Here is a 15,832-nt window from a genome sequence, read left to right as displayed (position 1 = left end):
TTGTATTTGAATATTTAGGGGGTCAATTTTGCATAAGTTATATGACCCTCCTGGTGCATTTAGCTGATCGCAAAGTTGAAAAAGTCGGAACAAATGATGTCCATGTTGTGCTTCTCAGTTTTATGATCATGGTTACAGTAAAGTTTTAGGACCTTCCTTTTTGAAATCTCAAACATAAGTACACAATGATGCTGCAGTTTAAGGGCGAATAGTACATGATGCCTGCACGCTGGCTACACACTTCTAGCCATCTAAAGATTATGTTGGCCAAAAGCCATAATAAGAGCACTTTATTATTACTTATAGGACACTAAGATATTCTGCAGTGTATTGCAACGGTGCATTAAGACTTAAAAGCAACTCTGTGGAAGGCACTTTCCACTTGCTTATAGTTAAAGCGTACACTTGTTGTGAGGAGATGGAAGAGTTGTATGTAGTGTCATTTGGAAATATGCAGTGCTGCAGATTTATTTTGCATAGGGGAGAACCTGTGAGGGGTTAACGTTGCATTATATGTTCTGTAGGGGAGGAGTGGGAAAGATCTTCATTAGAAAATTAACCTTCTGTATAGCATAAGGGTGCTTTATTTTTATTTTTGTATATATGAAGCTTTAGAAATGTCTGGATAATGATCAGTATTGTTTGTATTCGAGCATGTTCACTTGTGTTCCCAAAATTAGATGCTACATTAAACCTTCCTCTAACATACTAAAGTATAGTTCTAATTTACCACAGTTTTCTAATTCTATTAATGCCAATTGACATTTACTGAATTATTGCATTTATGTTGCAGTGCGTGCTCCAAAAGATGTTTTTTTTTTTTTGTTTTTTTTAAACCCGGTATTGAGCAGCTGCTCAGTTAAATCAGACGTTCCCTGATCCTCCCCAAGCAATGATGTACTGTTTTGGCATTTTGTTTTTGTCTTTCTGTTCTGTAACACTTTCCCTGTAAGCTGGGCAAAGCCCTCATAAGTATTGGGAAGTCATTTGACTAGTGTACTTATAAGGCAATTGCGGAGTGCATTATAGAAACTAATGTCTTGTGTACATTGCAGTCTCGTGCATCTGTATTTGATGTTACAGTAACAATCCATGCTTTTTATTTTTAATACTGTAAACGTGGGCATCCTTTAACTAGACTGTAGTTCTGGTAACCCCTTACAGTTGGAAGATTCAACACTTTGAATGCTTCAGGACATAGTCACTATCTGGTGTCTCCATAATGTAGTGACATCCTCAGTGCATTTTATTTATTTATTTTTTCTTTAATTTGGATTTGGCTTCATCCACTCGGCACTCGGGTCACGATCAAAATGAAGGAGGATCCCTCTTCAGTTTCCTCCAAAATAGCACCAGCGGTCATGTGTCTACTGGTGAAGGCCGTCACGTGACCGCATGGTGACAAAAACACCATGACCCCTTTGGCACTGAAAGGGTTAAAGTGTAAGCCTGCGCCACCCCTTCTCCATATGCTATATTCCGCTCCTGGGACCTGCTGCTTCCTGAGATACTTATGTCTCATGGTAGTGCCAGTGCCGCCCCTCTGGAAAAAACAAAATGGAGGTTTAAATCTCTTGACCGTCGTGGCTTTCTATTGGTCCACGTCATGGAGGCGATTTAAATAAAAGGAAGTACCGGTGCCACTTTTGCCGGCAAGCGTCGCGTACCAGAGGGGAAATGCATTACATGTTAAATACACAATTAAAAATAATTATCTGACTTTGTTTTCCGCAAAAAAAAGTAAACCGCCCAGATTTAACCTGTTAAAGAAGTCTGCCATTCATTTAATTTGGTCGTTTGGGACTGCCCATTCAACTCATTGCCTTATTGGGAGGGGGAGTTTGGAGAGTTGCTTAGTCATAGCAGTTTCTCTAGAGGAGAAGACGTAATTGGATATCAATTTTGCCATGGGGTGTTTGTTGTCTGTATAAAACAGCTGCTCTTGTAACCATTTGTACTGTGCAGTTTAGGAGAGATGTTGCAGCTCATCTAGTCGGCTGCCGGTCTGTCGTCATAAACACATGGGACTAAAGGGTGATCACGCTGCGTTTTAAAATATGGGATTGTGGTAATATTTTTGGGAATTTTTTTCACAATATATTCATAAATGAGTTTCGATATGCGTTCATTTACAGACACTAAGAATGCAATACTGTACAAATACGCGACAACTCATTGGACTCTGCATTTATAGTAGCCTTGTAATTGTGTGCAGTGAGATATTTTCCACCACAAGGTTAAGTAATAGAACTTCTTACAAAACCTTATGGTAGAAAATGATAACCTCAGGCATCAAAGGAGTTCTAACACGTTTGGAAAGTTTGTGTAATTTCTATGTAATCTATTTTGGTGATGAGCCTGTTTTTTTTTTGTCTGTTCTTAAATCTACAGGTAAATAGGTGGGGGGGGGGAGTTTTTTTTGTTTTTTTTCCCCTGCTCTTTGTTTATAAAGTTTTTATGTCTTCCTTTTTTCAGAGATAAATAAAAATAGCTGACCTAAAATTAAAACATACATTTTTCACAGCATACAAAGTTTTTTCTTTTTTTCCTTTCAAAGGAATCCGGTTACACAGGTTACATTTACTTCCTTGCTTCATTGGACTGCTTTAAGATTGAAAAGCTTTCCCCCCCCCCCCCATCCCCCTTTTTTTTTGTTGAAAGCCTATTTTTACAAACACAAGATTGCTATTGCTTTTGTATTAAAAGGCTTAGTCCAATTTAAGACGGCAAATAAAATAACGTCTGTCTGTCTGTCTGTCTGTCTGTCTGTCTGTCTGTCTCTGTCTTTACACCTAGAAGAAAAAATATTAATCTGTCCTATCAATCTTGTCTTGGGTGCCTAGCTTTTTTCTTTTTTTCTCTAGGCAGCCAAATATTAATGACAAAGCCCTTTCCCGTCACAGCTGGTAGGAAAAGCTGTGACTATATTGTGACTATTACAGGCATACCCCAGTTTAAGGACACTCACGAGTAAGGACCTAATCGTCCTGAACAGCAATACCGGCTCCCTACCTGTACCGAAGCTGTGCGCAAGCGGGGAGATAATAGAGCCTGTTACAAATGCGTTATTTACATCAGTTATGCACGTATATGACGATTGCCGTACAGTACACGCATCAACAAGTGGGGGAAAAGGTAGTGCTTCACTTTAAGTACATTTTCGCTTTACATACATGCTCCGGTCCCATTGCGTACGTTAATGCGGGGTATGCCTGCATATGAGGGGGCGTTATCCACCTTAGGTCAGTTATTCTAATACTACCTCAGCTGAAAGGACGTCAGACGTGTTCCCTGACGGTTTTTTTTTTTTCATGTATACTTTTACTGAGGGCCGCGTTTATGCCGCCCTAAATGGAGTAGGTGATTTTCCTACTGTTTCCTCAGCTTACCTAAAGTACGACTGCTTTCATGTCGCTGTGGTAATGCTATTACCAGCTGCATACAGCCCTGTTTCAGTGCTGCTCGGACTGGCATCTCTATGGCAGCGCACTTTCTTCAGTTGTTTCTTAAAAAAAGCACAAAAACACATTAATTTGACAAATTTAAGAGCTCTTACAAGTTAACTGACCTAAGGTGGATAACACTCCATACCTGGTGGTTACAAGGGCTTGTCCTTCCAGGTGTCAGGAGGCGCTATCCCATTACTATTTGACTGCCAAAGGGATTTGATAAAATAGAAATATTGAATGGTACATTTTCCTCTTTTCCTCTAATGGCATTATAAATTAAATGTCAAGGAGTCCAAATGGAAGGTGTAGTGGGGATAATATTTCTCTTGTGGTATAGGCAGGTCTCATCACAAAAGAGATTGGATAAGAATTGGAGAATAAGGAGCTAAATCTAAACTGATCACAGGCCTCTTGTAATTACAATGGGCAAAAAAAATCCTGCCAATCAGTTCTAACCTTTTTTTTATTTTTATTTTTTTATTTTTTTTGGAGTTAACTGTGCAATTTTAGCATGCAACAAAGGCATCTCTTGACTACAATGACTTATTTTGCAGAAAGTCCAATACATGTACTCCATATGAAAATATAATCAGCATTGCTTTGTTTGTGAAGGGTTAGCATGTGGATAGAAAACAGTCTGTTGTACTGTATGCATTTGATGTATATTAATTAGGTGTAGGGATTGGGAAGTTTAACACTTGCGTCTGACTTACTTTTGTTAGGCCAGGTCCCCACTGGCTGCTGAGGGCCACACATCATAGCATGGCCCAATGCGCAAAGCGCGATGATGCGTACGCTGGCAGGGAAAACAAGAATTTTGTCTTTTCTTTGCCTCGATGCGATTACGTGGTCGGTGGGCAGCCAATGGAATGGCCGCCCCCTCAGTTATGGCCGCGCCCCCGCGCATCCCATCGCTCCACATAGACTGCAGATCGTGGCTTCTACCCCCTGCACGCGCCGCCAGGCACTCAGATGGCGCGCCACTGCCTAAGGCTACCCAACGTGACGCAGCCTGTGTGTTTTTGTTGCCTTGGTAATTTTATTAGACACATTGTTTTCAATTTTAAACCAATAGATTTGTCTTACCTATGAGAAATTATGTTGTCAAACATGTTTACTTTCAGCAGAGACTCTACAGTCTGAACTTCACAGCAGAATCAATTCTGCTCGGTATTTCATATTTCAGTGCTTTAATGATGAGCCTCATCTGCCTTTTGTTGTTTAGATGCCTGTCTAGAGGTATATGCTGGTATGTTTTAGGAAGCAAATTAAATGAGTTGACTATATTGATAACTTGATTAGTTCACAATACTTTTGACAAATACGGAATATCAATATAGTCATTTACTTAAGTCAGTGTAATTTTAAGACATGCTGTACTAAAAAATTATTTCAATGGTCAGTTAACGCTCTTGAAGCTATACATCTATAGTCACATTTCCATCCGTTTTAATAGGCAGACGTTTTTTTTTTTTTAAAGAAAATTAGGCTGTCTTTTTATATTCATTTAATTTTCATGGGTAAGGGCTGTCCTGGTAATGGTTAGTTTGGTTGGGGCATACATTTGATACAGCAGTGAAATAATAATTCACATTTAGTATAAAGGTTTTATACTGTCTAAACAGTTACATTCTCAGTGTTTGCAGGCCCGTCTGTAGGCGTTAAGCGGATAAGTCACCGCCCATGACCGGCAGGTCTCGGGGCAGCAAGAGTGCGAGAATAGCCGCACTGCTGTGTGTGGGTTTTTTTTTGTTATTTTTTTTAAACATGAGTTGAAGTAGGGGGTCTCCGGAGCTCAACTCCGTTAAATTAAGCTCCGGGGACCTCCTGCTTCCCGAGATACCTCCTTGGATACGCAGGTACTGGCACCCCCTATCGGTCACATGGGTCAATAGGAAGCCACATATGATGTTACAGCTTCCTATTGGCACTATTTTCCCAAACTGCAAATACTTTTGAATTGCGTCAAAACTATTGCTTATTAATTCCCCCCTCTCCCCCCCCCCCCACCCCCGTGTATTACTTTTTCTTGTTTTTCATTGATTTAAACTCTTGAGGTTCCTTCTGATTTCAGAAAAATTATTTTTCCAGCTGTTTATTTGTAAAGCATTTTTCTTGGTACAGAAGAGAAGGGGAATATATAGGGGGTAGTACAAAGTTCATAAGTCATACAATAGCTTTTGCCGTACCCCCAGGGGTGTGGTGGGCAGGTCTGGTGGGCGACTCCCACCTCTGGCTCGACAATCAGAATAGTGACATAATAATTTTTTTTTTAAATCTGTGTTAGTGTGACGTCAGGGCTTAGCCAAGTCTCGCATCGCCTCGCTTTCTGCAACCAACCATGGATCCCAGACGAGAACTTCTGAGGTTTTTTACCTCAGAAAAGCTGTTTTCTTCCATTGATAGCACATACAGAACAATTCTTTTTAAAAGAATATTGTATGGCCCTGGAATATGGTTAATCATACTTATTCTGGAATCGCATATTATGATCAGCAATAAGATGTTGTGCTGTACAATCTTTAGCTAACCATTTTGTAGTGACTTAGTAAGCTGACACACTAACACCTTTCTAATAAATTGAGGTTCTCTGCAACAAGCACTGCTACCCTTTCCAGTTTTTAGAGTAGTATTGTCTGCTAATTTATGTTAAGTGACTCGGTATAGAATTTGTATTAAATAACGTTTTTTTGTGTGTGCTTTTTATTCCAGACCTGGCCTCATCATGGATAAAGATCAACATTCACATTGTGTCAATTGTGTCAGTCGGCGTTGTATGGCCAGACCAGAGACTGGAGTTACCTGTGATTTGATAGGCTGTCCACATGTTTGTGGGGCCGTCTTTCACTCCTGCAAAGCTGATGAACATCGTATTTTGTGCCCCCTTGAAAGAGTGCCTTGCTTAAATAATGGGTTTGGATGTCCTTTTATTGTGACCCGTAACAAGCTAGCTGAGCATCTACAAATATGTCCTGCAAGTGTAGTATGTTGTACGATGGAATGGAACAGATGGCCAGTAAGTTATGCAGACCGGAAATCTTATGAAAACTTAAGTAAAGATGTTGATGAAGTAGAGCAGCTAGATATGGCCTTGGCTCTGCAAGATCAAAGAATGCTTCTGGAGTCGCTCAAAGTGGCAACAACGATGTCTAAAACAGAGAAACGTGAATCTCAAGAACAAATTGCTGTCAAAGCAGTTGAAGGTGACAAATCACTTACGAATGGTATATCAGGTGATGAAGATTCCTACAGTGCACTTTATCAAGCAACTGTAGAGACAACTAAGAGTTTAGCAGCTGCTTTAGATATCCTGAACAATGCCACAAGAGACATTGCTATGCTTAATGGAATATTACGTGATGCGAGTTGTGAGCTGAACAAAAATTTCCAGTTGGCAGAACAAAATGGTACGGAAAGTATAAATCTTAAAGATCAGGAAGTTGAAGAGGAAGATAACCTGGGAGCTGTTGGTGGAGTGGCCTGCAATTCTTTGCAGTACTTGCATCAAAATGGTTCAAGCGATTTCTATCATGGAACAAATGGCAGTTATGATGCAGTTAGTCAAGACATTAGCTTAAATAAATCGGCTATGTTGTGTAATGGATTCCATGCCGAAGGCATACCTGTTAATCTGGGCCAAAGTGAAGGTGGGTTGTATGCTTGTGAGTCAAAACAAGCTAGTATAAAAACTGGTGTTGGTATGCTTTTGGAAGTAGATTCTGAGAATCTGCTATTGAACCCTCGTGATTCCTTACAGAGTATAGCACTACAGCCAGTAGTGCCTGGCTTGATGAATGGAGTGAAGGCTGAGGACTCTGCAAGAGAGCAAATGTTAGAAAAAAAGGAAGAACCAGGATTAAGGAATATAGCGGTTTTTGGTAGGCGACCTTTTCTAGTTGACGCGTATTGGTTTAAAGCCAAAATGGAAGACAAATCTGTTGATACAGCCGACTTGGACACAAACGAAGATCCCATGGGCCTCCGTGGAATTGACCTAATTACAGCTGCTTTACTGTTTTGTTTAGGAGACTCACCTGGTGGTAGAGGGATTTCAGACAGTCGAAATGTTGACGGGTATCATGTTGACTTTGGAACACAGACATTTTCATTTCCATCTGCAATATTGGCAACAAATACAATGGTAGGTGACATTGCATCAGCTTCTGCATGTGATCATGCTAATCCTCAACTATCTAATCCAAGTCCTTTTCAGACACTTGGGCTGGATTTGGTACTGGAATGTGTTGCAAGATACCAAACCAAACAAAGATCTATGTTTACATTTGTATGTGGACAGTTATTTAGAAGAGATGAATTTTCTTCTCATTTCAAGAATGTTCATGGTGACATTCATGCAGGCCTCAATGGCTGGATGGAGCAAAGATGTCCTTTGGCGTATTATGGATGTACATATTCCCAACGTAGATTTTGTCCTTCAACACAGGGATCAAAAATAATTCATGATCGGCATTTGAGATCTTTTGGAGTTCAGCCTAATTTATCTAGTCAACTTGAATCTGCACAAAGTTCTTGGTTAGGACCATCTGTAGATCATTTTAGTAGTTTGCCTTATGAAGTTCTGCAGCACATTGCGGGCTTCCTTGATGGCTTCAGTTTGTGTCAACTTTCAAGAGTTTCTAGACTCATGAGGGATGTATGTGCCAGCTTGCTTCAGGCCCGTGGAATGGTCGTTCTGTTGTGGGAGAAGAGGCAGTATCCAAATGGAAGTTCATCATGGCAAATAAAAGAGAAGGTTAGTTCACACTTTTTTTTTTTTTCTTGTCTTTTTTAAACTGTAACGGAAAGGCGGAAGTTTTTTGTCATTTAGTTGCACACATTGAATAGTAAAGTAAACTACATGCACACAATAGTGAACATTTGTTATCCAGTTAAGATTGTGTCCTTTAAGGTGCCACTGCTTCCTGTTATTGTGTAACCTTTTTCATAGTCTGCAAACTTGATCATTCACACAATCTACCCTCCTATTTATAAAGAAAAGCAGTTAAGACCAAATAACGTGATTTTGTCATTTCTTCCTTAAATTAATGTATTCATGCCTAAAGCGAACATTTGCCAGATTTTCTTTTCATTGAGGCCTCATACTGGAGTAGCAGACCCTACAACATTTTGCACATAAAACGGCTATTTCCTCTACTTGTGCAGGATGGAGGTATTTCCGTGCGGTTTTAATTGAAGTCCCATAATGGTCATAACCACTGCATAGTGTTCCACCTTTTCGGTAATTACCGATTCGTAAGGAAATTTAAAAAAAAAGTTATCCAAGGAATTCCGTTTTTTACAGCCCTATGCGATTTGTTAGGCCTCGGTCCCGCTGCGCTCGTTGGCGCGGGCGGCAATGTAGCGAGTTCCCCACCAGCAGGGGAATCCTCGCGAGCCGGTCCCGGTCTCCACTGGCGGCACAGCTGACTACACGCTGTCGCGCGTCAGCCGCTGGAGACACCAGAGAATGGTGTTTTCTAGCTTTGACGCGTGACGTGTGTGGCTGTGAGCCAATGGGGAGGGGAGGCTTCGGGAGGAGAGGCTTCGGGGAGCGGGGAGGAGTGTGGAGTGAAAGCAGGTGAGTGCCTTTCTCTGTGTGTGTGTCTGTGTGTGTGCGTGCCTGTCTGTGTGTGTATGTGTGTGCCCGAGTGCGTGAGTGCCTGCCTCTGTCTGTGTGTGTGTGTGTGTGTGTGTGTGTGTATGAGTGCGTGAGTGCCTGCCTGTGTGTGCGCGCGTGTGTGTATGAGTGCGTGAGTGCCTGCCTGTGTGTGTGTGTGTGTGTGTGTGTATGTATGTATGAGTGCCTGCGTGTGTGTGCGTGTGTGTGCGCGCGTGTGTGTGAGTGCGTGAGTGCCTGCCTGTGTGTGTGTGTGTGTGTGTGTGTGTGTGTATGTATGTATGAGTGCCTGCGTGTGTGTGTGTGTGTGTGTTTAATACTTACCGAAGCTCCAGCTCCAGCCCGAGTCCGTGGAGGGAGGGGGGGGGGGAGAGTAGCGGGTCCCTCCGCTCAAGCCACGCCCCCCCTCCCTGTCAAACCGCCCACCTCCCGCTCCGGCTCCCGCTCCCTACAGACCGCATATCGCGGTCTGTGTATCTCAGCGCACCGCCTGTCAGCAGTGCGGGTGCGCTGACTCTGGGAGCGGGGCCTTAGCCTTATGCATGCCCTGCAGCTCTCATTGTTCTGTTCAGTTTGTTTTACACTTTTTACTATAGGAAATGGTTCAAGGTTAATATTGCACTTCAGAAAGAGAGGCTGCCCGCCTATTTGCTACCTTCTAGTATTTTTTTTAAAGTGTGTATATTCATCTATGTCTCCTGATTTTAAATGTATAGAAAATAAACCCCCACTTTTTTTTCTTTCTTTTTTTTTTTTAAATACAAAAAAAACCTGCGACAATGTGGAGCACTACCTACTGTATGCAGTTTACCACACAACACTATTTAATAAATACAGCTGGAATATATTGTTCGATGTACCTACTAAATCGGTACAGTTGGAGAGTATGTAGTAGTTTCAATCGTGTTTAGTAGGAATAAGTTTGAGGAGAGAAAGTGTCTTTTTCTGTAAACTTTATTATTTTTCAACACATCACACAAAAGGGACTAGGTAGAAGCAATCATTTTTTTTTTTTTTTTTTTCTTTCTAACTTTAAACTAGAAGTCCACATACGTGGGCCAAGGCCACAAATTAACACTACATTTTGAAGTCCCCCCAATCCTGAAACCGATCATACACCATACAGTGCTAGAGAAATTGCAGATGTGACTTGCTGATGTCACTGCTGTACACTGATGTCACTGCCTGTGGTATAAGGGTAGTGCATTGCACAGGACAAACTAATGCATATTAAAAAAATAAATCTTTTTCACTTCGTACATTTCTGATTATTTCATAAACTTACTGAAAATGAAAACGTATACATTTTTTTTTTCATAGGACACCAATAATTAAAAATTTCTTTAAGGGTGATGTATTTCTAAGGAAGCAAATTGCACTGACCATTTATTTTGGTAGCTATGTGGAATCCCCCCATAAAGGCCACAAAGTTTATCCGCAACCATTTCAAATTAATGAACGTACAAAATTTCGGGGCCGGCCTTAGGCCTCGGCCATGTTAAGCGCTTACTCACTGAAGCGTGCTGACGCTCGCTCATGCTTGCCACTGAGCCCCTACAGCCGCAATTAGTGCGGCTTTAGTAGGGGCTCGCCTACGCTTCCGCAAGCGTGCGGAAGCGTAGGTCTTAGGCAATTTTAAAAATCAAGCGCTTGCCGGAGCGCAGGGCCGGTCACGTGAGCGGTTCGCCCAATGAGGGCGGACCAGCTCCGTGACATAACTGGCCCGCCCCCTGACCGCGCGCAGGGAAAGCACCCGCATGGCCAAGGAAAGCACCCGCTTTCCCTGAGCCTAAGCGCGCCAGCGGGAAGCCTGGCCGAAGCCTTAGGCCTCGGACACGCTTACCGCTGGCATGCTGAGGCGCGCTGAGGCTCAGGGAAAGCGGGTGCTTTCCCTGGCCTTGCGGTTGCTTACCGCAAGCGCTCTCAGCAGCCGTCACGGGGCGGTCCGGGGGCGGGCGTGTCACTGGCCGGGGGCGAGCCAGTGATGTCACGGAGCTGGTTCGCCCTCATTGGGCGAACCGCTCACGTGACCGGCCTGTCTCGCCGGCAAGCAGGGGAATTTTAAATTCCCCCAAGACCTGCGCTTCCACAAGAGCGCCCCTACTAAAGCCGCTCTAATTGCGGCTGTAGGGGCTCGGTGCTGAGCGGGAGCGCGACATGCTGGCAGCTCCTCCCTCCCCCCTTGTGAAAAAGTTAAAATTACTTACCGTGAAGTGGCCCTCCTCCAACAGTGTGTCGCGTTGTTATTGGAAGGCACTGTCATTTTATGTCTGTTGCCATGGCAACAACATGCTACAAAGAAAAGTAAATACTTGGTGATAAGTGGTCCGGGTGCTCTACACTCGCCCTTCCGGTCGGTCAGAAGTTTGATCCTGGCGCAGGCCAGAGGGAGTGCGCCACGGTGGTTGCCTTGCCCGTAGGCCGGTCAATAAGTCTAAGAGCTCACCAAGGAAATAATGTTTTTTTGTACATTTCATCAATTATAATGGTGAATGGGAAGGGATACAAAAAATAATAGGGATGAGGAAAGGGACGATGAGGGGGACATGGTTAAATTCATATACATGTATCATATACATTTCTATTTGAACGCAAATTTACAATTCACTTCGTTTTTAACTAATTAATTGAGTCATTTTTGTACTTGTTGAGACTCCACCTTTTAATTGATAATCGGTCTAGAAATACAGCCAATAAGAACCTATTCCATACTAAAAGCAACGAAGACTATTGGGTCAGCACTCTATACATAACAATCGTACACTGGTAAAAAAAAAATAAAGCTTGTCACCAGCATGATTGATTTAAAGGAGCAGCTCCTTTTTTTGGAGGAATATTCAGTCCTCTATAATTTGTCCTCTTCCGGTGGCCATTTTTATATCAAAGTGCTAGTGGCAAATAGTACTATACCCTTGTTAAGAGAAATAAGCCCACTGCCGAGAACATGCAAAAGAAAATCAGGTGGAGTGCTGCTTTAAAGCCAATTACTTGGATACTTTATCTGTATTTCAGGATTATGCTCTCTTCACTCCCATTTGAGGTCTCTTTCCCATTGAGGAGTGAAGTATATTTACAAGGATTTCAGAAGGACCAACTATATAATTTAGAATCTGCTCTAATCCTCTTATCAGTTTTTAAAAACCCTCAATTAGTTGCATAGCCTTTTGTTGTCCTCTAAGGTTTAAGTTACTTTTGCTGTTTTCACGGTTTGAGTTTTACTCTTAAATCAAACCTTTCCAAATGCTGTCATTGAGAGGCCTAGTTATAGGCTTGATTCATAACTTTTTTTTTTCTCTCCACTTGTTCCAGGTTTGGCGATTCAGCACTGCTTTCTGCACTGTTAGGGAGTGGAAGTTTGCTGATATTGTGAGCATGGCTGACCATTTGAAGAAATGCAGCTACAATACTGTAGAGAAGAGAGAAGAAGCTATCCCTCTTCCTTGTATGTGTGTTACTCGGGAACTGACTAAAGATGGGCGCTCACTCCGTTCCGTCTTGAAACCTGTTCTTTGAATGCAAAGTCACTCTACTTGCACCAACACTCAAGCACCAGTTTTAACCTCTATACAGTATCATTTGTGACACTTTAATATTTAACTAAAAATCCACTCTTATCACTGTGTATATAACATAATGGTTTTGGAAGTGATGTTTATTTTTTTATATATTAAAGAGAAAATACATTTTAGTTGTAAGTACTGTAGTAAGAAAAGCCTTAAAGTTTGTGGGGAAATTAATTTTGCTGGACACAAGTTTCATATGGCTTCTTCTAAAAATAAAATAAACTACTAAAATTCCCTATGGGATCTTCATCTTTTAGCACGGTTTGCTGATTCACCAGTGCCGTTATCCTGACAAATGTACAAAAACATTCTAAAACCAATATTAACCTTTTCAAGTTTCTTGACCCTGACCAAAAAGGTGACTGTATTTGTGTGTTTTTTTCCCAGATGTTAAAGGTTGGTCAGCTTGGAGTATGTAATTCAGCAAGATAAACAGGTTGCAAAGCTTCTAGTCTTCTGGAGTCTTTCACGTTTAATCACCCCCATGCTAGATCGGTCTTCCACCCAATAAACGCAGAAACCCATCTGCCACTGGAGGAGTTGGTCTCTTTGTGATCGTGCCATTTGTCATCTAATACAGAATATGCACTTAAATTATATCAGGAAATCCATTAAATGAAAGTAATCACTCAGCATTAGCACTTTATTTTTATTTTTGTTTTGAAGCTCCGGATGTTTTCAAGACTGCATTAGGGATGAAGTGTATCCGTTTCATTTATGCAGCATGTAGGAGAAAGGAGACTTCAATACATTTGTTCTGCTTTTGGGGAAGTGTTTTGCTGCATGTCTAGGCCATGGGCCTTTTTTCAATAAAGAGCAATAGATCAGCTTCGGGGATACGGCACAGAAAGCTGCACTAGCTTGAATAAGGCTTTACATGCAGTAGCGCCACATCGACGCTTCTATTTATTGAATAAGGCTGAGTAAAATTGAATGCACTGCCTTAATATTTATTGGCAAAGGAACTCATTAAAGAAAAATGGTAGTTGGGTTATACCGTATATATCGATTCAAGTCTACAGACTTGACATGCAGCTAAAAAAAAAAAGTTATTTTACATTTTTTTTTTTTTTTTTCAAAGCATAGTTTTCTGTTTCACTGAAGGTTATATAAAAGTACAAAATTTTTGAGAAGGATTTTTAAAATATATATATTTTTTTTTTAGTTTATATTTATCTTTGTAAGATGAGAAAGCAAAACACAATGAACAATTCTATTTGGGATTGAGATATTGTGTTCCTAAACCAGAAATGATTGTCTTCCTATCTGGAGCTCCTCTTGGTGCCTTTCAGGCAAACTGCAGTTTTTTCTGTGTTTTTGATTTGCAAGCACACTACCTTCAATGGTTTGTGTGCAGCAATTCAAGCTGACAGACATGTTACATGGGACTTATTAACCTGTAAGCTTCTAGCGTTGCAATTCTTAGCAGGTCCTTCCAGCAAGGATGAGGTTAAAGCAAAAACCATTAAGTTCACAAAATATTTTCTGATACTGTTACAGATGCTTTTTCACTAGGTTGTTTTTTTTTTTTTTTTGAAAGACGTTTACAAGCATGTTTAAAGTTTACGTTGTGATGAGCATAAATGTACCATAATCAATATTATTACTGTAATTATCTGCACCACCCAGCTGTGTTGTCCGTTTTAATTACAAATTCTAAAATGTTATCTTTAAATGCTTTTTCAAAGACTGATGAAGCACTTTTCATATGCAGTATTTAAGAGTAATTTACAGATGGTTTGGAAGTCACAACTCTTGCTGGCAAGACAGTCAGTGCTTTGCATAGGCAACATCTGATCATGCACATTGCAACTGAAATATGTTAACTGTTGAAGCTTCACAACTATATTTAAATGATCTCTAGCCCAACCTTGATGATATGCTTTGTTCACCTTTCTGCTGACAGGGTGTCCAGTAATGCATTGCTTGTTTCTCTGGCAGCATTATGGTGGAAAGGGCAGTCCCAAGTAACTAGTGAAATCTAGAATCTATATACAATTTTTTTGGTATTCTGCACGTGTATTTGTATGAAATCATGCAATACATTTTTGTTTTGGTAAGATCTTAACACAGAAACTTTATCTGGGGCCTTTTAAATATGGCTAAAATGATACAGGCCTAATATCTGCAACATTGACACTTTAGCTGCATTTATTCGTCAAATAGGTAGGAATTTCTAAATAGCGCTCGGCAAGAGCACCCGCTATTGTAAATGTCTTTGTTAGAGCTTCACAGTTTGTCTTTTAAGCAGAGCTAATAAATGTATCTAAAATAATGAAACCATCATTTAAAATAGCACATTCATGTTAAATTGCTGAAGGCTTTCAGTTTGTTGACTTCAATATATGTTGCTACTTGGGACTACCGCATTAAGCAAGTATTCAAGCCTTGTTAAAAATAAGTGCTAATAATTCATACACCATGGGTAAGATCTGCATCAATCCTTAAAATTTATATTTACATTACATTTTCTAACCTTGCCTAATGGCTTTATCTGTAGTCAAATGATAAATACATAGTCATTATGCATGGGGCCAATGTTATTACCAATTACATAATAAAGCCTCTTTTTTTTTATTAACTACTTTGGTTGGAAATGATCATACATATTTACAGTGATTCCGTTAATGTCACCATTGTTAAAAATGTTTTATTTTCAATTATACATTAAATAAGTTATGGTGTGTAAAAAAAAAAAGTGACAGACACTGAAATGTACAGTAAATAAAAATATCACTTGAGCACATTCACATCTCGCAGGTCTGGCTATGCTGTTCTTTAACTCGGGCTGTGTGTAAAAAGCTGCGTATTGGGGGGGTGGGTGGGTGGGTGGGTGGTGGAGAGGGGATAAGAAGCAAACGGTTACACTGTGCACTCATTTGCTTGTCATTTCCCAGAATCCCTATGCTAAGAAATAATGGTGAAAATCAGGGTTCACGGTTGCGGACCTGTCAGACACGTACGTGAATGTGCTCAAGTGATTTTGTTTTTTACATTTTCAAATATAAAATATTTTCATTGTCTAATAAAACGCTAATAAAATGTTTTCCCATAGATTTGATCATTTGCCTTATTTCTATACACCAATATGCATTTGTATGTTCTTTTTATTAAATATTCATATATATAGGAAAGCTGTATTTTAAAAGAACCAGAATGTTCATTTGGGCTTCATTTTAATGAGGTATATTTGATTCTCCTTT

At 40.6% G+C, this 15,832-nt stretch overlaps 1 protein-coding gene across 1 annotated transcript in view; it reads left to right on the top strand.

Moving 5' to 3' along the window:
- The window catches only part of FBXO30 (F-box protein 30), a 42,155-nt gene extending 26,779 nt beyond the window's left edge, over positions 1-15,376 (top strand). The window contains exons 2-3 of the mRNA XM_075596484.1: positions 6,162-8,202; positions 12,376-15,376. Coding sequence (XP_075452599.1) covers positions 6,175-8,202; positions 12,376-12,579 — 2,232 coding nt within the window. The 5' untranslated portion in view covers positions 6,162-6,174 and the 3' untranslated portion in view covers positions 12,580-15,376. The remainder of the gene's footprint in view (positions 1-6,161; positions 8,203-12,375) is intronic.
- The last annotated feature ends 456 nt before the right edge of the window (positions 15,377-15,832 follow it).

The sequence above is a fragment of the Ascaphus truei genome, chromosome 4 (genome assembly GCF_040206685.1).
Source record: "Ascaphus truei isolate aAscTru1 chromosome 4, aAscTru1.hap1, whole genome shotgun sequence".
NCBI classification, from domain to species: Eukaryota; Metazoa; Chordata; class Amphibia; order Anura; family Ascaphidae; genus Ascaphus; species Ascaphus truei.
This window is presented reverse-complemented; position numbering and strand designations above follow the sequence as displayed.